At 39.0% G+C, this 27024-nt stretch overlaps 1 protein-coding gene across 1 annotated transcript; it reads left to right on the forward strand.

Moving 5' to 3' along the window:
• The first annotated feature begins 1252 nt into the window (after positions 1–1252).
• LOC142734250 (protein CEPU-1-like) lies at positions 1253–27024 on the forward strand. Its single transcript, XM_075849563.1, has 6 exons — positions 1253–1383; positions 19557–19677; positions 20404–20555; positions 21960–21995; positions 22788–22820; positions 26141–27024. Exons 1-6 carry the CDS (start codon positions 1260–1262, stop codon positions 26257–26259), a joined length of 585 nt encoding a protein of 194 aa, XP_075705678.1. The 5' UTR covers positions 1253–1259; the 3' UTR covers positions 26260–27024.

Below are 27024 nucleotides of genomic sequence, written 5' to 3' on the forward strand. Positions count from 1 at the left end.
CGTCTTGCGCGTGTTTCTCGTCTTGCGGCTGTTTCTCGTCTTGCGCGTGTTTCTCGTCTTGCGCCTGTTTCTCGTCTTGCGCCTGTTTCTCGTCGTGCGCCTGTTTCTCGTCGTGCGGCTGTTTCTCGTCGTGCGGCTGTTTCTCGTCTTGCGCGTGTTTCTCGTCTTGCGCGTGTTTCTCGTCTTGCGCGTGTTTCTCGTCTTGCGCGTGTTTCTCGTCGTGCGCCTGTTTCTCGTCGTGCGCCTGTTTCTCGTCGTGCGCCTGTTTCTCGTCGTGCGCCTGTTTCTCGTCGTGCGCCGGTTTCTCGTCGTGCGCCTGTTCCTCGTCGTGCGGCTGTTTCTCGTCGTGCGGCTGTTTCTCGTCGTGCGGCTGTTTCTCGTCGTGCGCGTGTTTCTCGTCTTGCGCTTGTTTCTCGTCTTGCGCCTGTTTCTCGTCGTGCGCCTGTTTCTCGTCGTGCGGCTGTTTCTCGTCTTGCGCGTGTTTCTCGTCGTGCGGCTGTTTCTCGTCTTACGTGTGTTTCTCGTCTTGCGCTTGTTTCTCGTCTTGCGCCTGTTTCTCGTCGTGCGGCTGTTTCTCGTCGTGCGCCTGTTCCTCGTCGTGCGGATGTTTCTCGTCGTGCGGCTGTTTCTCGTCGTGCGGCTGTTTCTCGTCGTGCGGCTGTTTCTCGTCGTGCGCGTGTTTCTCGTCTTGCGCTTGTTTCTCGTCTTGCGCCTGTTTCTCGTCGTGCGGCTGTTTCTCGTCGTGCGGCTGTTTCTCGTCTTGCGCGTGTTTCTCGTCGTGCGGCTGTTTCTCGTCGTGCGGCTGTTTCTCGTCTGGCGCCTGTTTCTCGTCTTGCGCCTGTTTCTCGTCTGGCGCCTGTTTCTCGTCGTGCGCCTGTTTCTCGTCGTGCGCCTGTTTCTCGTCTGCGCGGTTGAGCTGTCGCTGAGTTGATGTCATGAATGTTGAGGTCGTTGATTTCCTGCTCAGGCTTCTCCTCTCAGAGGGTTAAACACGAGACGCTGGAAGCGGCAGAACTGAAATGCTAAGAAATCTTTCTTTTTATAGCACTAGAACATCTCCTACTCCGCTCCTAACCTAGAATTACCTGTCCAGCGCTGACAGACAGCGCAGAGGAGAGCGGTTAACCCCTTCCTGTCTAGTGTGATGACCATTTTCCATTGACCCTCCGTTCTCCCCCCACATGTCCAGCGTGTAACCTGCAGAGACCAGGGATGGTGACATGTAACACGTATGTTCTTTTCTTGCAGCACGCGGATTTATGAGTGAAGACGAGTATCTGGAGATCACAGGAATCACCCGGGAGCAGTCGGGGGTGTACGAGTGCAGCGCTGCCAATGACGTGTCTTCTCCAGATGTCCGGAGGGTCACAGTTACTGTCAACTGTGAGTATATCCTCCACCAAACCTGTCCATACAAAGCGCTGGCTCGTAAAACCTATGTTATTCTGGAACCACACTGGGCGGCCAATCACCAATCAATATACAGCGACTGTAGCCGCCGCTCTCACGTGTCTGCACTTTATGGGGAGTGATATACAGAAGATACCCAGGTCAAACCAGCTGTACATATATAGTTATATACAGAAGATACCCAGGTTATACCAGCATGCTCCATATCACTGTATACAAGAAGATGTATAACTTATACCAGCTGCACATATATAATTATATACAGAGGATACCCAGGTTATACCAGCATGCTCCATATCACTATATATAAGAAGATGTATAACTTATACCAGCTGTACATATATATAATTATACACAGAATATACCCAGGTTATACCAGTATGCTCCATATCACTATATACAAGAAGATGTATAACTTATACCAGCTGTACATATATAATTATATACAGAAGATACCCAGGTTATACCAGCATGCTCCATATCACTATATACAAGAAGATGTATAACTTATACCAGCTGTACATATATAATTATATACAGAAGATACCCAGGTTATACCAGCATGCTCCATATCACTATATACAGGAAGATGTATAACTTATACCAGCTGTACATATATAATTATATACAGAAGATACCCAGGTTATACCAGCATGCTCCATATCACTATATACAAGAAGATGTATAACTTATACCAGCTATACATATATAATTATATACAGAAGATACCCAGGTTATACCAGCATGCTCCATATCACTATATACAAGAAGATGTATAACTTATACCAGCTGTACATATATAATTATATACAGAAGATACCCAGGTTATACCAGCATGCTCCATATCACTATATACAGGAAGATGTATAACTGATACCAGCTGTACATATATAATTATATACAGAAGATACCCAGGTTATACCAGCATGCTCCATATCACTATACACAGGAAGATGTATAACTTATACCAGCTGTACATATATAATTATATACAGAAGATACCCAGGTTATACCAGCATGCTCCATATCACTATATACAAGAAGATGTATAACTTATACCAGCTATACATATATAATTATATACAGAAGATACCCAGGTTATACCAGCATGCTCCATATCACTATATACAAGAAGATGTATAACTTATACCAGCTGTACATATATAATTATATACAGAAGATACCCGGGTTATACCAGCATGCTCCATATCACTATATACAAGAAGATGTATAACTTATACCAGCTGTACATATATAATTATATACAGAAGATACCCAGGTTATACCAGCACGCTCCATATCACTATATACAGGAAGATGTATAACTTATACCAGCGGTACATATATAATTATATACAGAAGATACCCAGGTTATACCAGCATGCTCCATATCACTGTATACAAGAAGATGTATAACTTATACCAGCTGCACATATATAATTATATACAGAGGATACCCAGGTTATACCAGCATGCTCCATATCACTATATATAAGAAGATGTATAACTTATACCAGCTGTACATATATATAATTATACACAGAATATACCCAGGTTATACCAGTATGCTCCATATCACTATATACAAGAAGATGTATAACTTATACCAGCTGTACATATATAATTATATACAGAAGATACCCAGGTTATACCAGCATGCTCCATATCACTATATACAAGAAGATGTATAACTTATACCAGCTGTACATATATAATTATATACAGAAGATACCCAGGTTATACCAGCATGCTCCATATCACTATATACAAGAAGATGTATAACTTATACCAGCTGTACATATATAATTATATACAGAAGATACACAGGTTATACCAGCATGCTCCATATCACTATATACAGGAAGATGTATAACTTATACCAGCTGTACATATATAATTATATACAGAAGATACCCAGGTTATACCAGCATGCTCCATATCACTATATACAAGAAGATGTATAACTTATACCAGCTATACATATATAATTATATACAGAAGATACCCAGGTTATACCAGCATGCTCCATATCACTATATACAAGAAGATGTATAACTTATACCAGCTGTACATATATAATTATATACAGAAGATACCCAGGTTATACCAGCATGCTCCATATCACTATATACAGGAAGATGTATAACTGATACCAGCTGTACATATATAATTATATACAGAAGATACCCAGGTTATACCAGCATGCTCCATATCACTATACACAGGAAGATGTATAACTTATACCAGCTGTACATATATAATTATATACAGAAGATACCCAGGTTATACCAGCATGCTCCATATCACTATATACAAGAAGATGTATAACTTATACCAGCTATACATATATAATTATATACAGAAGATACCCAGGTTATACCAGCATGCTCCATATCACTATATACAAGAAGATGTATAACTTATACCAGCTGTACATATATAATTATATACAGAAGATACCCGGGTTATACCAGCATGCTCCATATCACTATATACAAGAAGATGTATAACTTATACCAGCTGTACATATATAATTATATACAGAAGATACCCAGGTTATACCAGCACGCTCCATATCACTATATACAGGAAGATGTATAACTTATACCAGCGGTACATATATAATTATATACAGAAGATACCCAGGTTATACCAGTATGCTCCATATCACTATATACAGAAGATACCCGGGTTATACTATATACAAGAAGATGTATGACTTATACCAGCTGTACATATATAATTATATACAGAAGATACACAGGTTATACCAGCATGCTCCATATCACTATATAGAAGAAGATGTATAACTTATACCAGCTGTACATATATAATTCTATACAGAAGATACCCAGGTTATACCAGCATGCTCCATATCACTATATAGAAGAAGATGTATAACTTATACCAGCTGTACATATATAATTCTATACAGAAGATACCCAGGTTATACCAGCATGCTCCACATCACTATATGCAGGAAGATGTATAACTTATACAAGCTGTACATATATAATTATATACAGAAAATACCCAGGTTATACCAGCATGCTCCATATCACTATATAGAAGAAGATGTATAACTTATACCAGCTGTACATATATAATTATATACAGAAGATACCCAGGTTATACCAGCATGCTCCATATCACTATATACAAGAAGATGTATAACTTATACCAGCTGTACATATATAATTATATACAGAAGATACCCAGGTTATACCAGCATGCTCCATATCACTATATACAAGAAGATATATAACTTATACCAGCCGCACATATATAATTATATACAGAAGATACCCAGGTTATACCAGCATGCTCCATATCACTATATACAAGAAGATATATAACTTATACCAGCCGCACATATATAATTATATACAGAAGATACCCAGGTTATACCAGCATGCTCCATATCACTATATACAAGAAGATGTATAACTTATACCAGCTGTATATATATTATTATATACAGGAGATACCCAGGTTATACCAGCATGCTCCATATCACTATATACAAGAAGATGTATAACTTATACCAGCTGTACATATATAATTATATACAGAAGATACACAGGTTATACCAGCATGCTCCATATCACTATATACAGGAAGATGTATAACTTATACCAGCTGTACATATATAATTATATACAGAAGATACCCAGGTTATACCAGCATGCTCCATATCACTATATACAAGAAGATGTATCACTTATACCAGCTGTACATATATAATTATATACAGAAGATACCCAGGTTATACCAGCATGCTCCATATCACTATATAGAAGAAGATGTATAACTTATACCAGCTGTACATATATAATTATATACAGAAGATACCCAGGTTATACCAGCATGCTCCATATCACTCTATACAAGAAGATGTATAACTTATACCAACTGTACATATATAATTATATACAGAAGATACCCAGATTATACCAGCATGCTCCATATCACTATATACAGGAAGATGTATAACTTATACCAGCTGTACATATATAATTATATACAGAAGATACCCAGGTTATACCAGCATGCTCCATATCACTATATACAGGAAGATGTATAACTTATACCAGCTGTACATATATAATTATATACAGGAGATACCCAGGTTATATCAGCATGCTCCATATTACTATATACAAGAAGATGTATAACTTATACCAGCTGTACATATATAATTATATACAGAAGATACCCAGGTTATACGAGCATGCTCCATATCACTATATACAAGAAGATGTATGACTTATACCAGCTGTACATATATAATTATATACAGGAGATACCCAGGTTATACCAGCATGCTCCATATCACTATATACAAGAAGATGTATAGCTTATACCAGCTGTACATATATAATTATATACAGAAGATACCCAGGTTATACCAGCATGCTCCATATCACTATATACAAGAAGATGTATAACTCATACCAGCTGTACATATATAATTATATACAGAAGATACCCAGGTTATACCAGCATGCTCCATATCACTATATACAAGAAGATGTATAACTCATACCAGCTGTACATATATAATTATATACAGAAGATACCCAGGTTATACCAGCATGCTCCATATCACTATATACAGGAAGATGTATAACTTATACCAGCCGTACATATATAATTATATACAGAAGATACCCAGGCTATACCAGCATGCTCCATATCACTATATACAAGAAGATGTATAACTTATACCAGCTATACATATATAATTATATACAGAAGATACCCAGGTTATACCAGCATGCTCCATATCACTATATACAAGAAGATGTATAACTTATACCAGCTGTACATATATAATTATATACAGAAGATACCCAGGTTATACCAGCATGCTCCATATCACTATATACAAGAAGATGTATAACTTATACCAGCTGTACATATATAATTATATACAGAAGATACCCAGGTTATACCAGCATGCTCCATATCTCTATATACAGGAAGATGTATAACTTATACCAGCTGTACACATATAATTATATATAGAAGATACCCAGGTTATACCAGCATGCTCCATATCACTATATACAAGAAGATATATAACTTATACCAGCCGCACATATATAATTATATACAGAAGATACCCAGGTTATACCAGCATGCTCCATATCACTATATACAAGAAGATATATAACTTATACCAGCCGCACATATATAATTATGTACAGAAGATACCCAGGTTATACCAGCATGCTCCATATCACTATATACAAGAAGATATATAACTTATACCAGCCGCACATATATAATTATATACAGAAGATACACAGGTTATACCAGCATGCTCCATATCACTATATACAGGAAGATGTATAACTTATACCAGCTGTACATATATAATTATATACAGAAGATACACAGGTTATACCAGCATGCTCCATATCACTATATACAAGAAGATGTATCACTTATACCAGCTGTACATATATAATTATTTACAGAAGATACCCAGGTTATACCAGCATGCTCCATATCACTATATAGAAGAAGATGTATAACTTATACCAGCTGTACATATATAATTATATACAGAAGATACCCAGGTTATACCAGCATGCTCCATATCACTATATACAAGAAGATGTATAACTTATACCAGCTGTACATATATAATTATATACAGAAGATACCCAGGTTATACCAGCATGCTCCATATCACTATATACAGGAAGATGTATAACTTATACCAGCTGTACATATATAATTATATACAGGAGATACCCAGGTTATACCAGTATGCTCCATATCACTATATACAAGAAGATGTATAACTTATACCAGCTGTACATATATAATTATATACAGAAGATACCCAGGTTATACCAGCATGCTCCATATCACTATATACAGGAAGATGTATAACTTATACCAGCTGTACATATATAATTATATACAGAAGATACCCAGGTTATACGAGCATGCTCCATATCACTATATACAAGAAGATGTATAACTTATACCAGCTGTACATATATAATTATATACAGAAGATACCCAGGTTATACCAGCATGCTCCATATCACTATATACAAGAAGATGTATAACTCATACCAGCTGTACATATATAATTATATACAGAAGATACCCAGCTTATACCAGCATGCTCCATATCACTATATACAAGAAGATGTATAACTCATACCAGCTGTACATATATAATTATATACAGAAGATACCCAGGTTATACCAGCATGCTCCATATCACTATATACAGGAAGATGTGTAACTTATACCAGCCGTACATATATAATTATATACAGAAGATACCCAGGCTATACCAGCATGCTCCATATCACTATATACAAGAAGATGTATAACTTATACCAGCTGTACATATATAATTATATACAGAAGATACCCAGGTTATACCAGCATGCTCCATATCACTATATACAGGAAGATGTATAACTTATACCAGCTGTACATATATAATTATATACAGAAGATACCCAGGTTATACCAGCATGCTCTATATCACTATATACAAGAAGATGTATAACTTATACCAGCTGTACATATATAATTATATACAGAAGATACCCAGGTTATACCAGCATGCTCCATATCTCTATATACAGGAAGATGTATAACTTATACCAGCTGTACATATATAATTATATATAGAAGATACCCAGGTTATACCAGCATGCTCCATATCACTATATACAAGAAGATATATAACTTATACCAGCCGCACATATATAATTATATACAGAAGATACCCAGGTTATACCAGCATGCTCCATATCACTATATACAAGAAGATATATAACTTATACCAGCCGCACATATATAATTATATACAGAAGATACCCAGGTTATACCAGCATGCTCCATATCACTATATACAAGAAGATATATAACTTATACCAGCCGCACATATATAATTATATACAGAAGATACCCAGGTTATACCAGCATGCTCCATATCACTATATACAAGAAGATATATAACTTATACCAGCCGCACATATATAATTATATACAGAAGATACACAGGTTATACCAGCATGCTCCATATCACTATATACAAGAAGATGTATAGCTTATACCAGCTGTACATATATAATTATATACAGAAGATACCCAGGTTATACCAGCATGCTCCATATCACTCTATACAAGAAGATGTATAACTTATACCAACTGTACATATATAATTATATGCAGAAGATACCCAGATTATACCTTCATGCTCCATATCACTATATACAGGAAGATGTATAACTTATACCAGCTGTACATATATAATTATATACAGGAGATACCCAGGTTATATCAGCATGCTCCATATTACTATATACAAGAAGATGTATAACTTATACCAGCGGTACATATATAATTATGTACAGAAGATACACAGGTTATACCAGCATGCTCCATATCACTATATACAGGAAGATGTATAACTTATACCAGCTGTACATATATAATTATATACAGAAGATACACAGGTTATACCAGCATGCTCCATATCACTATATACAAGAAGATGTATCACTTATACCAGCTGTACATATATAATTATTTACAGAAGATACCCAGGTTATACCAGCATGCTCCATATCACTATATAGAAGAAGATGTATAACTTATACCAGCTGTACATATATAATTATATACAGAAGATACCCAGGTTATACCAGCATGCTCCATATCACTATATACAAGAAGATGTATAACTTATACCAGCTGTACATATATAATTATATACAGAAGATACCCAGGTTATACCAGCATGCTCCATATCACTATATACAGGAAGATGTATAACTTATACCAGCTGTACATATATAATTATATACAGGAGATACCCAGGTTATACCAGTATGCTCCATATCACTATATACAAGAAGATGTATAACTTATACCAGCTGTACATATATAATTATATACAGAAGATACCCAGGTTATACCAGCATGCTCCATATCACTATATACAGGAAGATGTATAACTTATACCAGCTGTACATATATAATTATATACAGAAGATACCCAGGTTATACGAGCATGCTCCATATCACTATATACAAGAAGATGTATAACTTATACCAGCTGTACATATATAATTATATACAGAAGATACCCAGGTTATACCAGCATGCTCCATATCACTATATACAAGAAGATGTATAACTCATACCAGCTGTACATATATAATTATATACAGAAGATACCCAGCTTATACCAGCATGCTCCATATCACTATATACAAGAAGATGTATAACTCATACCAGCTGTACATATATAATTATATACAGAAGATACCCAGGTTATACCAGCATGCTCCATATCACTATATACAGGAAGATGTGTAACTTATACCAGCCGTACATATATAATTATATACAGAAGATACCCAGGCTATACCAGCATGCTCCATATCACTATATACAAGAAGATGTATAACTTATACCAGCTGTACATATATAATTATATACAGAAGATACCCAGGTTATACCAGCATGCTCCATATCACTATATACAGGAAGATGTATAACTTATACCAGCTGTACATATATAATTATATACAGAAGATACCCAGGTTATACCAGCATGCTCTATATCACTATATACAAGAAGATGTATAACTTATACCAGCTGTACATATATAATTATATACAGAAGATACCCAGGTTATACCAGCATGCTCCATATCTCTATATACAGGAAGATGTATAACTTATACCAGCTGTACATATATAATTATATATAGAAGATACCCAGGTTATACCAGCATGCTCCATATCACTATATACAAGAAGATATATAACTTATACCAGCCGCACATATATAATTATATACAGAAGATACCCAGGTTATACCAGCATGCTCCATATCACTATATACAAGAAGATATATAACTTATACCAGCCGCACATATATAATTATATACAGAAGATACCCAGGTTATACCAGCATGCTCCATATCACTATATACAAGAAGATATATAACTTATACCAGCCGCACATATATAATTATATACAGAAGATACCCAGGTTATACCAGCATGCTCCATATCACTATATACAAGAAGATATATAACTTATACCAGCCGCACATATATAATTATATACAGAAGATACACAGGTTATACCAGCATGCTCCATATCACTATATACAAGAAGATGTATAGCTTATACCAGCTGTACATATATAATTATATACAGAAGATACCCAGGTTATACCAGCATGCTCCATATCACTCTATACAAGAAGATGTATAACTTATACCAACTGTACATATATAATTATATGCAGAAGATACCCAGATTATACCTTCATGCTCCATATCACTATATACAGGAAGATGTATAACTTATACCAGCTGTACATATATAATTATATACAGGAGATACCCAGGTTATATCAGCATGCTCCATATTACTATATACAAGAAGATGTATAACTTATACCAGCGGTACATATATAATTATATACAGGAGATACCCAGGTTATACCAGCATGCTCCATATCACTATATACAAGAAGATGTATAACTTATACCAGCTGTACATATATAATTATATACAGAAGATACCCAGGTTATACCAGCATGCTCCATATCTCTATATACAAGAAGATGTATAACTTATACCATCTGTACATATATAATTATATACAGAAGATACCCAGGTTATACGAGCATGCTCCATATCACTATATACAGGAAGATGTGTAACTTATACCAGCTGTACATATATAATTATATACAGAAGACACCCAGGTTATACCAGCATGCTCCATATCACTATATACAAGAAGATGTATAACTTATACCAGCTGTACCTATATAATTATATACAGGAGATACCCAGGTTATACCAGCATGCTCCATATCACTATATACAAGAAGATGTATAACTTATACCAGCTGTACATATATAATTATATACAGAAGATACCCAGGTTATACCAGCATGCTCCATATCACTATATACAAGAAGATGTATAACTCATACCAGCTGTACATATATAATTATATACAGAAGATACCCAGGTTATACCAGCATGCTCCATATCACTATATACAAGAAGATGTATAACTTATACCAGCTGTACATATATAATTATATACAGAAGATACCCAGGTTATACCAGCATGCTCCATATCACTATATACAGGAAGATGTGTAACTTATACCAGCCGTACATATATAATTATATACAGAAGATACCCAGGTTATACCAGCATGCTCCATATCACTATATACAAGAAGATGTATAACTTATACCAGCTATACATATATAATTATATACAGAAGATACCCAGGTTATACCAGCATGCTCCATATCACTATATACAGGAAGATGTATAACTTATACCAGCTGTACATATATAATTATATACAGAAGATACCCAGGTTATACCAGCATGCTCCATATCACTATATACAAGAAGATATATAACTTATACCAGCCGCACATATATAATTATATACAGAAGATACCCAGGTTATACCAGCATGCTCCATATCACTATATACAAGAAGATATATAACTTATACCAGCCGCACATATATAATTATATACAGAAGATACACAGGTTATACCAGCGTGCTCCATATCACTATATACAAGAAGATGTATAACTTATACCAGCTGTACATATATAATTATATACAGAAGATACACAGGTTATACCAGCATGCTCCATATCACTATATACAAGAAGATGTATCACTTATACCAGCTGTACATATATAATTATATACAGAAGATACCCAGGTTATACCAGCATGCTCCATATCACTATATAGAAGAAGATGTATAACTTATACCAGCTGTACATATTTAATTATATACAGAAGATACCCAGGTTATACCAGCATGCTCCATATCACTATATACAAGAAGATGTATAACTTATACCAGCTATACATATATAATTATATACAGGAGATACCCAGGTTATATCAGCATGCTCCATATTACTATATACAAGAAGATGTATAACTTATACCAGCAGTACATATATAATTATATACAGGAGATACCCAGGTTATACCAGCATGCTCCATATCACTGTATACAAGAAGATGTATAACTTATACCAGCTGTACATATATAATTCTATACAGAAGATACCCAGGTTATACCAGCATGCTCCATATCACTATATACAAGAAGATGTATCACTTATACCAGCTGTACATATATAATTATATACAGAAGATACCCAGGTTATACCAGCATGCTCCATATCACTATATAGAAGAAGATGTATAACTTATACCAGCTGTACATATTTAATTATATACAGAAGATACCCAGGTTATACCAGCATGCTCCATATCACTATATACAAGAAGATGTATAACTTATACCAGCTATACATATATAATTATATACAGGAGATACCCAGGTTATATCAGCATGCTCCATATTACTATATACAAGAAGATGTATAACTTATACCAGCAGTACATATATAATTATATACAGGAGATACCCAGGTTATACCAGCATGCTCCATATCACTGTATACAAGAAGATGTATAACTTATACCAGCTGTACATATATAATTCTATACAGAAGATACCCAGGTTATACCAGCATGCTCCATATCACTATATACAAGAAGATGTATAACTTATACCAGCTGTACATATATAATTATATACAGGAGATACCCAGGTTATACCAGCATGCTCCATATCACTATATACAAGAAGATGTATAACTTATACCAGCTGTACATATATAATTATATACAGGAGATACCCAGGTTATACCAGCATGCTCCATATCTCTATATACAAGAAGATGTATAACTCATACCAGCTGTACATATATAATTATATACAGAAGATACCCAGGTTATACCAGCATGCTCCATATCACTATATACAAGAAGATGTATAACTTATACCAGCTGTACATATATAATTATATACAGAAGATACCCAGGTTATACCAGCATGCTCCATATCACTATATACAAGAAGATGTATAACTCATACCAGCTGTACATATATAATTATATACAGAAGATACCCAGGTTATACCAGCATGCTCCATATCACTATATACAAGAAGATGTATAACTCATACCAGCTGTACATATATAATTATATACAGAAGATACCCAGGTTATACCAGCATGCTCCATATCACTATATACAAGAAGATATATAACTTATACCAGCCGCACATATATAATTATATACAGAAGATACCCAGGTTATACCAGCATGCTCCATATCACTATATACAAGAAGATATATAACTTATACCAGCCGCACATATATAATTATATACAGAAGATACACAGGTTATACCAGCATGCTCCATATCACTATATACAAGAAGATGTATAGCTTATACCAGCTGTACATATATAATTATATACAGAAGATACCCAGGTTATACCAGCATGCTCCATATCACTCTATACAAGAAGATGTATAACTTATACCAACTGTACATATATAATTATATACAGAAGATACCCAGGTTATACCAGCATGCTCCATATCACTCTATACAAGAAGATGTATAACTTATACCAACTGTACATATATAATTATATGCAGAAGATACCCAGATTATACCTTCATGCTCCATATCACTATATACAGGAGGATGTATAACTTATACCAGCTATACATATATAATTATATACAGGAGATACCCAGGTTATATCAGCATGCTCCATATTACTATATACAAGAAGATGTATAACTTATACCAGCGGTACATATATAATTATATACAGGAGATACCCAGGTTATACCAGCATGCTCCATATCACTATATACAAGAAGATGTATAACTTATACCAGCTGTACATATATAATTATATACAGAAGATACCCAGGTTATACCAGCATGCTCCATATTACTATATACAAGAAGATGTATAACTTATACCAGCGGTACATATATAATTATATACAGGAGATACCCAGGTTATACCAGCATGCTCCATATCTCTATATACAAGAAGATGTATAACTTATACCATCTGTACATATATAATTATATACAGAAGATACCCAGGTTATACGAGCATGCTCCATATCACTATATACAGGAAGATGTGTAACTTATACCAGCTGTACATATATAATTATATACAGAAGACACCCAGGTTATACCAGCATGCTCCATATCACTATATACAAGAAGATGTATAACTTATACCAGCTGTACATATATAATTATATACAGAAGATACCCAGGTTATACCAGCATGCTCCATATCACTATATACAAGAAGATGTATAACTCATGCCAGCTGTACATATATAATTATATACAGAAGATACCCAGGTTATACCAGCATGCTCCATATCACTATATACAAGAAGATGTATAACTTATACCAGCTGTACATATATAATTATATACAGAAGATACCCAGGTTATACCAGCATGCTCCATATCACTATATACAGGAAGATGTGTAACTTATACCAGCCGTACATATATAATTATATACAGAAGATACCCAGGTTATACCGGCATGCTCCATATCACTATATACAAGAAGATGTATAACTTATACCAGCTATACATATATAATTATATACAGAAGATACCCAGGTTATACCAGCATGCTCCATATCACTATATACAGGAAGATGTATAACTTATACCAGCTGTACATATATAATTATATACAGAAGATACCCAGGTTATACCAGCATGCTCCATATCACTATATACAAGAAGATATATAACTTATACCAGCCGCACATATATAATTATATACAGAAGATACCCAGGTTATACCAGCATGCTCCATATCACTATATACAAGAAGATATATAACTTATACCAGCCGCACATATATAATTATATACAGAAGATACACAGGTTATACCAGCGTGCTCCATATCACTATATACAAGAAGATGTATAACTTATACCAGCTGTACATATATAATTATATACAGAAGATACACAGGTTATACCAGCATGCTCCATATCACTATATACAAGAAGATGTATCACTTATACCAGCTGTACATATATAATTATATACAGAAGATACCCAGGTTATACCAGCATGCTCCATATCACTATATAGAAGAAGATGTATAACTTATACCAGCTGTACATATTTAATTATATACAGAAGATACCCAGGTTATACCAGCATGCTCCATATCACTATATACAAGAAGATGTATAACTTATACCAGCTATACATATATAATTATATACAGGAGATACCCAGGTTATATCAGCATGCTCCATATTACTATATACAAGAAGATGTATAACTTATACCAGCTGTACATATATAATTATATACAGAAGATACCCAGGTTATACCAGCATGCTCCATATCACTGTATACAAGAAGATGTATAACTTATACCAGCTGTACATATATAATTATATACAGAAGATACCCAGGTTATACCAGCATGCTCCATATCACTGTATACAAGAAGATGTATAACTTATACCAGCTGTACATATATAATTCTATACAGAAGATACCCAGGTTATACCAGCATGCTCCATATCACTATATACAAGAAGATGTATAACTTATACCAGCTGTACATATATAATTATATACAGGAGATACCCAGGTTATACCAGCATGCTCCATATCACTATATACAAGAAGATGTATAACTTATACCAGCTGTACATATATAATTATATACAGGAGATACCCAGGTTATACCAGCATGCTCCATATCTCTATATACAAGAAGATGTATAACTCATACCAGCTGTACATATATAATTATATACAGAAGATACCCAGGTTATACCAGCATGCTCCATATCACTATATACAAGAAGATGTATAACTTATACCAGCTGTACATATATAATTATATACAGAAGATACCCAGGTTATACCAGCATGCTCCATATCACTATATACAAGAAGATGTATAACTCATACCAGCTGTACATATATAATTATATACAGAAGATACCCAGGTTATACCAGCATGCTCCATATCACTATATACAAGAAGATGTATAACTCATACCAGCTGTACATATATAATTATATACAGAAGATACCCAGGTTATACCAGCATGCTCCATATCACTATATACAAGAAGATGTATAACTTATACCAGCTGTACATATATAATTATATACAGAAGATACCCAGGTTATACCAGCATGCTCCATATCACTATATACAGGAAGATGTGTAACTTATACCAGCCGTACATATATAATTATATACAGGAGATACCCAGGTTATACCAGCATGCTCCATATCACTATATACAAGAAGATGTATAACTTATACCAGCTATACATATATAATTATATACAGAAGATACCCAGGTTATACCAGCATGCTCCATATCTCTATATACAGGAAGATGTATAACTTATACCAGCTGTACATATATAATTATATATAGAAGATACCCAGGTTATACCAGCATGCTCCATATCACTATATACAAGAAGATATATAACTTATACCAGCCGCACATATATAATTATATACAGAAGATACCCAGGTTATACCAGCATGCTCCATATCACTATATACAAGAAGATGTATGACTTATACCTGCTGTACATATATAATTATATACAGAAGATACCCAGGTTATACCAGCATGCTCCATATCACTATATACAAGAAGATATATAACTTATACCAGCCGCACATATATAATTATATACAGAAGATACCCAGGTTATACCAGCATGCTCCATATCACTATATACAAGAAGATATATAACTTATACCAGCCGCACATATATAATTATATACAGAAGATACCCAGGTTATACCAGCATGCTCCATATCACTATATACAAGAAGATATATAACTTATACCAGCCGCACATATATAATTATATACAGAAGATACACAGGTTATACCAGCATGCTCCATATCACTATATACAAGAAGATATATAACTTATACCAGCCGCACATATATAATTATATACAGAAGATACCCAGGTTATACCAGCATGCTCCATATCACTATATACAAGAAGATATATAACTTATACCAGCCGCACATATATAATTATATACAGAAGATACACAGGTTATACCAGCGTGCTCCATATCACTATATACAAGAAGATGTGTAACTTATACCAGCTGTACATATATAATTATATACAGAAGATACCCAGGTTATACCAGCATGCTCCATATCACTATATACAAGAAGATGTATCACTTATACCAGCTGTACATATATAATTATATACAGAAGATACCCAGGTTATACCAGCATGCTCCATATCACTATATAGAAGAAGATGTATAACTTATACCAGCTGTACATATATAATTATATACAGAAGATACCCAGGTTATACCAGCATGCTCCATATCACTATATACAAGAAGATGTATAACTTATACCAGCTATACATATATAATTATATACAGGAGATACCCAGGTTATATCAGCATGCTCCATATTACTATATACAAGAAGATGTATAACTTATACCAGCAGTACATATATAATTATATACAGGAGATACCCAGGTTATACCAGCATGCTCCATATCACTATATACAAGAAGATGTATAACTTATACCAGCTGTACATATATAATTATATACAGAAGATACCCAGGTTATACCAGCATGCTCCATATTACTATATACAAGAAGATGTATAACTTATACCAGCGGTACATATATAATTATATACAGGAGATACCCAGGTTATACCAGCATGCTCCATATCTCTATATACAAGAAGATGTATAACTTATACCAGCTGTACATATATAATTATATACAGAAGATACCCAGGTTATACGAGCATGCTCCATATCACTATATACAAGAAGATGTATAACTTATACCAGCTGTACATATATAATTATATACAGAAGATACCCAGGTTATACCAGCATGCTCCATATCACTATATACAAGAAGATGTATAACTCATACCAGCTGTACATATATAATTATATACAGAAGATACCCAGGTTATACCAGCATGCTCCATATCACTATATACAAGAAGATGTATAACTCATACCAGCTGTACATATATAATTATATACAGAAGATACCCAGGTTATACCAGCATGCACCATATCACTATATACAAGAAGATGTGTAACTTATACCAGCTGTACATATATAATTATATATAGAAGATACCCAGGTTATACCAGCATGCTCCATATCGCTATATACAGGAAGATGTATAACTTATACCAGCTGTACATATATAATTATATACAGAAGATACCCAGGTTATACCAGCATGCTCCATATCACTATATACAGGAAGATGTGTAACTTATACCAGCCGTACATATATAATTATATACAGAAGATACCCAGGTTATACCAGCATGCTCCATATCACTATATACAAGAAGATGTATAACTTATACCAGCTATACATATATAATTATATACAGAAGATACCCAGGTTATACCAGCATGCTCCATATCACTATATACAGGAAGATGTATAACTTATACCAGCTGTACATATATAATTATATACAGAAGATACCCAGGTTATACCAGCATGCTCCATATCACCATATACAAGAAGATGTATAACTTATACTAGCTGTACATATATAATTATATACAGAAGATACCCAGGTTATACCAGCATGCTCCATATCACTATATACAAGAAGATGTATGACTTATACCTGCTGTACATATATAATTATATACAGAAGATACCCAGGTTATACCAGCATGCTACATATCACTATATACAAGAAGATGTATAACTTATACCAGCTGTACATATATAATTATATACAGAAGATACCCAGGTTATACCAGCATGCTCCATATCTCTATATACAGGAAGATGTAGATCTTCTACACCTGTTTTTACTGCTGTTCTTGCTTTGCTCTGTATAATAATTGGTTGCACCTCCTTACATTATAGCGGTGTTCACATGTCTGGTCGGGGGGCTGCTGCAATGTTTCTGTATTGTGACCGCGTCGCTTCTTGTTGTATATTGATTGTCTGTTATTATTATCATCTTCATGTTCTTATCCATTGGCTGCTTATTTGGAGGTGATGTGTATTGGGGGAGGAGGGGGCTATGCTGCGCAGATATGATTGGACTGTGATGCCAGAACTGTTGATCCCACATTGCTTGGTTTCTATTGATAGTTTCTTGTTTTCTGCAGATCCACCTTATATTTTGGATGCACGGAATATTGGGGTCCCGTTGGGACATCAAGGCATTCTGCAGTGTGACGCGCTGGCTGTCCCTGCCGCTGAATTCTTCTGGTACAAGGAGGACAAGAGGTAATAATTCTGGACCAGCCAATGATTGTGGTACACGGTGGTGATGTTACTGTAGTATCAAAACTGGATACAGTCACACAGGACTAGGACGGCAGGGTGGAGTCACACAGGACTAGGACGAAAGGGTGGAGTCACACAGGACTAGGACGGCAGGGTGGAGTCACACAGGACTAGGACGGCAGGGTGGAGTCACGCAGCTCTAGGACGGCAGGGTGGAGTCACGCAGGACTAGGACTGCAGGGTGGAGGTACGCAGGACTAGGAAGGCAGGGTGGAGTCACGCAGGACTAGGAAGGCAGGGTGGAGTCACGCAGGACTAGGAAGGCAGGGTGGAGTCACGCAGGACTAGGAAGGCAGGGTGGAGTCACGCAGGACTAGGAAGGCAGGGTGGAGTCACGCAGGATCGGGAAGGCAGGGTGGAGTCACGCAGGAGCGGGAAGGCAGGGTGGAGTCACGCAGGACCGGGACGGCAGGGTGGAGTCACGCAGGACCGGGACGGCAGGGTGGAGTCACGCAGGACCGGGACGGCAGGGTGGAGTCACGCAGGACCGGGACGGCAGGGTGGAGTCACGCAGGACCGGGGCGGCAGGGTGGAGGCACACAGGACCGGGGCGGCAGGGTGGAGGCACACAGGACCGCGGTGGCAGGGTGGAGAGATGTATAATGTGGGCAGAGAAGATTGTGAATTTCCGTAACATGGGACTTGACAAGTTGTTGTTTTTCGCAGGCTGAGCGACTCTAAGAAAGGAGTGAAGGTGGAGAACAGGGAGACGTTTTCTCGTGTAACATTCTTCAATGTTTCTGAACAAGACTATGGGAACTACACGTGTGTGGCCATGAACCGGCTGGGACACAGCAACGCCAGCGTCATTCTGTTTGGTGAGTCTGGCGCCGGGCGGGGTCCAGTATTTGCAGCGCTGCGATCAGGGTCCAGTCATCCCGGAGCCATTTTGGCTCTTTTCTAGCTGATCTGTATTAGTGGCAGCCTTTACTGAGGTGCTGGCGTAGACCGTGGACAGCTGGGCAGCGTTTCCTCTTGAGGTCTTTGTCCGCACACACCGCCGCTGACAGGCCCAGTGATGTGGAGCCGGGGCTGGATAGGTCCGGTCAGGGCTCAGTGAACTGTATTTGGGGGAAGGTGCTGAATAGATAATAGAGGTTTCATGTGGAATCCTTTATTTCCAGGAGGCTCGACACTGCCTTATATAATACACCGGTATACGGAGGGATCTGTGCCCGGTCCCGGGGGCTGATAACAGGACGCAGTTATATTGAGGACAATCTTCTCCCTGCTATGTGGGGCTGTGTGTCTGTGGCCCCCTGATCCTCGTCTATAGTGTGTGGCCCCTGAATACACAGCCAGACTCTGTACCGCACTCTCCAGCTGTAGACACCACGTTGCTCCGTCCTCACCCCATGACTGCAGACCCTTACATGGGTAACACATTATCCTCCATACACTGGGCCTCATGCACATGGCCGTGCCCATAATCACAAAGTATAGGTACACAGCCTGTCAAATATGAAAAATAGGACTTGCTCCATAATTCCCGGCACAGTTCTGCGGCACGGACCCCCATCTGTAGTGATACGGAAAGGTGTCTGCGGCCAATAGAATTGGATGGGTCCGTAATTGCGGAGGTTTTTTACGGTCGTGTGCGTGGGGCCGGATTCCTGCATCTGTGCGTTTACACTTTGTGGTCGGATATTACTGCGTCTGTTATTTATTGGGGTTCTTTGTGGTTGGGATTGTATAAATCCAGATCTTATCCACTTGTCATAACCTTGTAGTGAAGGGAGGACCACAGGTGCGGTATAATCTCCTCGTGGGGTGCGGGGGGTTCATGTGCCACGCCTCATTACTTGGTGTATGACCTCAGTCATGTGGGTATGAAGAGGACACGCCGCCATTGCTGCACCCCGTGTTTACAGTGCACAGATCTCATGGGACCTCATGTCCAGAGAGGGTAATCAGGGACCCCCTAGGTTCCTCATTGTGCTGGTCCCCCCTGAGCTCGGGAGTGGGGTGTCTGCAGTCCGATACACATCCCCTCACCCACACACAGGACTGTCTGCAGCAGATCTCCCCAGACCACTGATGTGATCATTGCTATGAGTCCTCGATGGTTCACGTTTGCGGCTGTCCCGGTGCGGAGGGATATTAGGGATGTGAAGCTGAATGCGTTTTTATTTTGCTTATTTCTGTTTGATTTATTTTATAATTCTGTTGTGTAAATGCCGCCCCTTTTATTCCCCCCACCCCATATCTCCCACCATTTGTAGAAAAATTCCAGTCCACCAGCTCACCCTTGCTGCAAGGTCAGTACACGCTGTCCCCCTGTCTTGTTCTGCTCCTTGTTGATCCCTTGTCCCTTCATTGACCATCCGTTTTACCACTGACCCATAATTCTCCTGGCCGCGCCACAATTGACCCCTGTGTGTCCTCCTGGTAACTAACCGGAGTCCTCGTTGTCTTCTGGGATGTCTTGTTGGTCTTCTTGCTCCTTTGTGTCTATGTGATGGTCTGTCCTGAGGTCCTGGCTCTTTGATCTCTCGTGTTTGTGGCGCTCGGTCGTAGACGACCTGTTCTTGTTTCACCCGACATTTGACTCTTGTGCTTCCTCTCGGGGGTTGACGACGGCTGCATCTCTCCTCCATCATTGCTTCTGTCCTCATGACGTCTTGTTTTCAGCTCCTAGTCACTCGTTTCCCTTTTATATGACCCCCGTGATGTTCTCGTTTGATTGTTCACCAGTTTTGGTTGCAGAGATTGTTTCCTATCCATAGTAAAGTGAGGCAATAAATGGCCGGTGTCGGGATGGTTCCTGGATGCTCCTGTAGTCGTTAGTGATCGTCCTCGCCATCTCATCATGAGACCAGTCCTAACCTTGTGTAGATGTGAGGTCTTCTGTATGACCCGTAGGAGATGTGAAGTTTGTAGACGCAGACAGTGGTCTATGTCCATGGCATCTGGGCAGATGTTGGCTGCTGTGGGCATCGCCACTGTACCTGAGCCCGCTGACATTACAGGGGATGGAAGTCGTGTAGTGAGTGTTCGGTGGTGTTTAAGAATTTCTCTTTTACCTAATAAACAATTTGTTTGATTTTTAGAAGAGACCACAGCTGCCTTCACCCCCCCTAAAGGTCAGTATTACTTATTGCTACCGCGCCCACCCCAGGCTTCCTTCCTAGCTGCTCGTCTGCCTCCCGCGTAGCTGACCTGCTTCTAATCTCTGTAACATTACAACTCCCCCCCCCCCCCCCCCATACTGCTGGTATAAGAGGGGTCTCCGGATCCGTCCGTTCCGGGCACGAGTCTTTCTCCTTGGAGTAAAGTGGCGTCTTTTGTTCTTTTAGAAATACTATTTCCTGATCATCAGAGCGTAGCCGTGTAACTTTCCGGATGTATCACCTGTACTGTGCGCTGGTGCCCTCAACCCCGGGAGTGTCGGGCTCACACGGTGCTCGCTTTGCGCATGTGTCCTCTTGCATGACTGGATGCTCCTCGATGGCGCCCTACATTTCAAAATAATGCATGGCGTCTGATCTTTGTGCTCCTGTATATCCATGTTACACGGTATCTACTCTATACAATGCATCCAGATGCCGACCACCTCAACTCCTTCTCTGTTAGTAATTGTTAGCACAATGTCTGGTTGTGTTATTCCTAGAGCAAGTCCCGCGTGCGTTCGTTTGTTCGTTCATCCGCACACACACATCCGCGCGCGCACACACATCCGCGCGCGCACACACATCCGCGCGCGCACACACATCCGCGCGCGCACACACATCCGCGCGCGCACACACATCCGCGCGCGCACACACATCCGCGCGCGCACACACATCCGCGCGCGCACACACATCCGCGCGCGCACACACATCCGCGCGCGCACACACATCCGCGCGCGCACACACATCCGCGCGCACACACATCCGCGCGCACACACATCCGCGCGCACACACATCCGCGCGCACACACACACATCCGCGCGCTCACACACACATCCGCGCGCACACACACATCCGCGCGCTCACACACACATCCGCGCGCTCACACACACATCCGCGCGCTCACACACACATCCGCGCGCTCACACACACATCCGCGCGCTCACACACACATCCGCGCGCTCACACACACATCCGCGCGCTCACACACACATCCGCGCGCTCACACACACATCCGCGCGCACACACATCCGCGCGCACACACATCCGCGCGCACACACACATCCGCGCGCTCACACACACATCCGCGCGCACACACACATCCGCGCGCTCACACACATCCGCGCGCTCACACACACATCCGCGCGCTCACACACACATCCGCGCGCTCACACACACATCCGCGCGCTCACACACACATCCGCTCGCACACACATCCGCGCGCACACACATCCGCGCGCACACACATCCGCACGCACACACATCTGCGCACACACACATCCGCACACACCTCCCCTGGTTGTGATGACCATAAATCACTCATAAATGTTCACCTTGTATACAGAGGGGGGGGGGGGCACATTCATCCAGGTCATTATCAATATCAATAAAACAACTTTTATCTAAGAAAGGAAATCTTCTTCAGCCCAATAAAAGTAAAATTTGACAGGTCAGTCACATCCCTATCCGTGAATCCCAATCTTATTACTCTGGAGGAAACCCTGGACTTTTTTTTTATTCCTGGGAAACCCCTATGCCATTCCTACCTCCAAGGAGCTTGGTGTAGGGGTGATTAAAGCCTTCCAGAATTCTTGCCCAGAACTTTATTCTGGTTTAAATGTATTGACTGTTGCCAAGCGTCTTGAAGCGGAAATCGGTTTGCCATCTCTCTCAAAAAAAAGAGGACAGGTCTCGTTGCTGTGTCCTAGGGAGCCCTGATAAGGTTAAAAACTAGGGTTCCTTACAAAGACTGCTCTAGATACTAGTTTCAAGAGGGTCTCCTCTGCTGTGGCTTTAATCTGGTCGCCTCTGCTCGGGTTTTTTGCTCTCTGGTCTTCTCTCCTCTGGTTTTTTTGCTCTCTGGTCTTCTCTCCTCTGGTTTTTTTGCTCTCTGGTCTTCTCTCCTCTGGTTTTTTTGCTCTCTGGTCTTCTCTCCTCTGGTTTTTTTGATCTCTGGTCTCCTGTTCGGGTGCCAAGTCCTGAAGCTTGTTGTTGTATTCACTCGTTTTTAATACTGCTTGTTTAATTGATTTATCAGCCCTGAAATCTGCTCCAGGATTAAGTAGGCAGCAAATGTTCTAAATTTTCTTACCCTTTCGCATAGCTTTTCTTTACATCCATAATAATCATATCACAGACACTGCTTTTGACCTTACACAGTAATTGATGTTTTAATCGTTTAACTGCTTATGTTGCCCATGAAAATCACAGGGTTAATTGGGCAACAAGCCGCTCAGCAGGGTAAAGACAGAAGTCCGGCATTGATGAAATGTACTTTGGGTCCTATATGGCAGGGGCTAAATAAATAACCGCAATGAATGTGGCCTATGCATTAGTAGCTTCTGACCTGTAGGAAAACTGCATGTAACCTATTTACGTGTCCATCCTCATTGTCCTTGTAACTACTGATCCCAGAATTCACTGCTCTTAGCACCATTACATCAATCAATGAGTGGATTTTCCCGTCGTTGCATGTATTTGATCAGTGTGTTGACTGGTTAGTGGATTCTGAATAGAATTAATGACTGGGGAAGGAGCGTCCTATTACGTGGCTGTCACAATCACCATGCAGGGTAATTTATTGACTGGTCACTTTAGCAATCCCTTTTTGTAGAGCGTTTAGAGACCGTGTGGGCATGTTCATAGAGCCCTTGGTGGCGGCATGTTCATAGAGCCCTTGGTGGCGGCATGTTCATAGAGCCCTTGGTGGCGGCATGTTCATAGAGCCCTTGGTGGCGGCATGTAGTGTCCATCCAGTGGTGGCATCATTCAGCTGTGTCTTCTTCCTGATAAGCTTAGTCTTCGTGGTTTTGGACACCGGCCATGTCCTGGATAATCCGGCTGCATGCACATATTCTGTCTGGAGCTGCTGTGTTCTGTCTACATTGTGAGATGGAGAGATTAGAGTTTATTATGCCGTGTCCTGCAATGGTTAAATCTATTTCTTACATCAGAGATTTGTAAATGAAAGCTCCAGCTGTAGACGGGGTTTCATTATCTTTGACCAAACCCTCAACACGTCATAGTTACAATTATCAGTGTGATAATTGGGATATTTAATTTTCATTTCTATTATTATTTTCCTTTTACGTTGCTGTAGATCTGTCAGAGAGCGATGAAGTTTATGTTTTGTGTTACCACTGGGAATCCTCGGCCTTTGATAAATCTAATGTCTGATTTCCACCATGTTCTTCCTGTTGCCCAGTGGTGTCTTGTTTTTGTCTTTTTTGTCTTCTGCACTTGTTTATGATCTGACTTTCTGAATGTTCACACTTGTGGTCTGCCTCTCTCCTCAGGCCCCGGAGCAGTTCACGACGGGAACAGTGGGTCTTCTCGATGTCTCCTCTGCACTCCTCTGTTTCTCCTCTTCTTCGTGCTTTGTCTGTCTCTTCTACTTCCACCTGCCCAGTTTTGACAAATGCAAATCATCCGAAGTCCTCATAGGAGGGAAACAACAATTCTAAAATTAAAAAAAAAAGTGTAATAAAAAGAAAAGAAATTACAAAATCTGATGTCGCAAAATCTAATGAAAAAAGCAAAAAAACAAAAAAAATACTGCAAGTGATTGTTTAAACAAGGAAACCACTGAGTGAAAACACCACAATCTGCACCTTCTTTGTGAAGGGACTTTTGCAGGACACAGCTGGGGGAAAACTGGCAGATCCAAGGACTGAGCTAAGACGGTCGACTCGCCTCAAGTCGACGCTCGTGAAACCACGTGACTTTGTTCTATTCATTTCAGAAGAACATCTCACTGTCCCTGATCAAGCAAACCATGGACTGTGTCTCTCCCCTTTATCTCCAGGGAACTGCTGAGTGATCGCTAATGTGATTCCCTTTCTGCAACCAGGACACCTGCAAAGCCTAGCTCAACACTTCTTATTTGCTGGGGGACTGGCTGAGCAATACTTAAACTTTCCAGTGCTGGGGAGACGGATATCTGCTGGGGTATATTTCTCTCCAGCATGACGGGATCTGTGGAGCTCCTTCTGTAGGTTTTCCCTGTTGAGAAAGGGAATTGTATTAAATGTTAATGTGGAGCGAGTGCTGTCACCATGTGTTATGATGCTGCTCATAAAATGTTGTGCTCAACACAGGGGTTTTCTATGTATATGTCGGCCAGAAGATTCGGAATATGAGACTTCATTGTATAGATAAATAGGTGGTCCTGAGTAGTAAA

This window comes from Rhinoderma darwinii, unplaced genomic scaffold (genome assembly GCF_050947455.1).
Source record: "Rhinoderma darwinii isolate aRhiDar2 unplaced genomic scaffold, aRhiDar2.hap1 Scaffold_969, whole genome shotgun sequence".
NCBI classification, from domain to species: Eukaryota; Metazoa; Chordata; class Amphibia; order Anura; family Rhinodermatidae; genus Rhinoderma; species Rhinoderma darwinii.

What these genes read in the sequence shown, in the direction of transcription:
- LOC142734250 (XM_075849563.1), top strand. Translation starts at nt 1,260, where the DNA reads ATGAGTGAAGACGAGTATCTGGAGATCACAGGAATCACCCGGGAGCAG. An exon ending in TGGTACAAGGAGGACAAGAG is followed by an intron (nt 19,678 to 20,403) that starts GTAATAATTCTG and finishes TGTTTTTCGCAG; the next exon opens with GCTGAGCGACTCTAAGAAAG. An exon ending in CAGCTCACCCTTGCTGCAAG is followed by an intron (nt 21,996 to 22,787) that starts GTCAGTACACGC and finishes TTTGATTTTTAG; the next exon opens with AAGAGACCACAGCTGCCTTC.